General features: G+C 42.6%; 1 protein-coding gene across 1 annotated transcript in view; it reads left to right on the top strand.

Annotated features, from left to right (window-relative positions):
- The window catches only part of LOC119573354 (uncharacterized abhydrolase domain-containing protein DDB_G0269086-like), a 2,625-nt gene extending 831 nt beyond the window's left edge, over positions 1–1,794 (top strand). Inside the window, exon 2 of the mRNA XM_037920572.1 lies at positions 122–1,794. Coding sequence (XP_037776500.1) covers positions 122–1,405 — 1,284 coding nt within the window. The 3' untranslated portion in view covers positions 1,406–1,794. The remainder of the gene's footprint in view (positions 1–121) is intronic.
- The last annotated feature ends 630 nt before the right edge of the window (positions 1,795–2,424 follow it).

The raw sequence follows: 2,424 nt of genomic DNA, 5'->3' as shown, positions 1-2,424 counted from the left end.
TTTTTACAAATTACAATTAGAATTATCATTTCCTGTGTGTAGTGGATTTCTCCGCTTCTTCTTCACCACAGCAGAGTGTTGTTTCGTTTAGCACTCGAACTATTCTTCCCCTTTTTTCCAGATATTGCTGTGCGTGAGCGTGGGCGTGGTGCTCTCCCGTCCTTCGGGCCAAGCGGTGCCCGAAGTCAACACTCAAAGACAGGACGTCGTCCGCGCTGAGGATGACCCGTTCATCCTGGCTCTTCCCGTTAAGCACAAGGACGCACAGACACCAGGAACCGCTAACCAGATCGAACCCAGCGACGCCGTTTCAGACAAGAGCCCAGATGAACAGGCTGGCGACGACCTGATCATTTCTGTTGATCCTGAGGCTGCTCAGAGAGCTGCTGACGACTTGACGGTCAGTCAGGCAGTTGCTGACGGCCAGGGAAACAATGAGAATGAAGCTCATGAAGAAACTGCTGGGATCCAGGGCGAAGTTGACACCAGTCCCAGTCAGGTAGATGATGTTGAGTTTAGCGAAACAGCGCACGCGAATGAAGAAGTCGGCCTTTCTGCAGCGGCCGCCGAAGAGAACGAGCAAGGAACCGTCGCAGAAAACGCGGCACAACAGCCTGTCGACGAAGGGGTGACCGCAGAGGAGACTTTCGCACAGGACCAAGTTTCTAACGACCACCAGGAAGGAGTCAGCGAAAAGTCCCTGGACCAGGCCATCATCGGCGAGCAGAATGCGGCCGACATCACCTTCGTGGAAAAGGTGCCAAGAGGCCAAGAAATCCCTGCCGAGCTCATCACCTCTGCGGTTGAAGCAAGCAATGTTGCAACTCTGATTGAGGAGGAGGAAGTACCTGCCGAAGCCGCAGCTGTTGAGGAGCAAAACATTGCAGAATCTACAGACGTGGAAACGCAGGAAGCAGTCTTTACTGAAACCGCAGCTGCAGAAGCCTCTGAAGTAGTACAGAATGATGCTGAATCTGCAGTTGCTGAAGAAACTGCTGCTGTGGCTGACCAAAACCCTGCCGAAGCCACAGCCGCAGAAGAAAACAATGTCGAAGTGAACTCAGCAGTCAAAGAACCGAACACTGCCGAAGTCGCAACAGAATTAGAACAACACGAAGAACAGCAGAACGTAGAGAAGAGAACTCCGGAACAGGAACCTGCTGAAGAACCACAGGCAGAACAAGAACCTGCTGAAGAACCACAGGCAGAACAAGAACCTGCTGAAACGGAAGTGAGTGAACAAAGCCAAGTCGACGAACAGAGAAGTCAGCCGAAAAATGCTGAAGAAGCTGAAGAACAGAAGAACGCAGAGACAAACGAAGAACAACAGGCGCAGAAATCACAGAACGCCGAAGAAGAGAGAGCGCAGGAACCCAAAACCGAACAGCAAACAGAAGAACAGTGAAATGCGCCCCCCCCCACCCACCTCACAAAAACAACAACAACAACAACAACAACAACAGCTAAACCTTAAAATACGTAAAAGAAGAACAACACATGACCCCCCACCCCACCCCATAAAAAATATCTATCTATCTCAAAAGACCGAAAAGTTTCCGCTAAACTATAAAAAAAGTATTATGCTTCTTAGCTTGAACTTTGTAGCGTAACACGGTCACCGCTTGGTTATAATAGTCTACCCTCTGCCTGTTTTCTGTCTTTAGCTTATGGCTTTGTATGATATGCACTTCTGTGTGGTGTTATTTATAAGAAATGACAATGATACCTGTATATAATGCATGACTGTAGAGTGCCTTTTCCAAATAAAAAACCAACATCGATATACCTATTTTATTTGTTTGTTTTCTTTAAATTTTCTTTCTTAGATCTTAACGTATCACATAGGCCTCTTATGATCTACCTGCCTAAAGCAAATTTTAAACTTATTTTTTTTTTATTATAATAAAAATTCATAATAACAAAACTTGATCAACTGAAAATCTTTTACACGAATGAATATGAGGCGGATCTTTGATCAAATGGAAAGTGAAAAAAAAAGAGAGAAGAAGACAAAGATTGAGAAGCAATAGATTAACATTTAAGATAACTAAGAAAAATATATATAAAATACAAAATAAAACAACACATGCGATAAATACATAATCAAGACAGATAAATTAATATATATATATATATATATATATATATATATATATATATATATATATATATATATATATATATATGTGTGTGGTGTGTGTGTGTGTGTGTGTGTGTGTGTGTGTGTGTGTGTGTGTGTGTGTGTGTGTGTGTGTGAGTGTGTGTGTGTGTGTGTGTGTGTGTGTGTGTGTGTGTGTGTGTGTGTGTGTGTGTGTGTGTTTTGTGTGTGTGTGTGTGTGTGTGTGTTATATTTAAAATATATATATATATATATATATATATATATATATATATATATATATATATATATATATATATATATAT

Source organism: Penaeus monodon, chromosome 5 (genome assembly GCF_015228065.2).
Source record: "Penaeus monodon isolate SGIC_2016 chromosome 5, NSTDA_Pmon_1, whole genome shotgun sequence".
NCBI classification, from domain to species: Eukaryota; Metazoa; Arthropoda; class Malacostraca; order Decapoda; family Penaeidae; genus Penaeus; species Penaeus monodon.
This window is presented reverse-complemented; position numbering and strand designations above follow the sequence as displayed.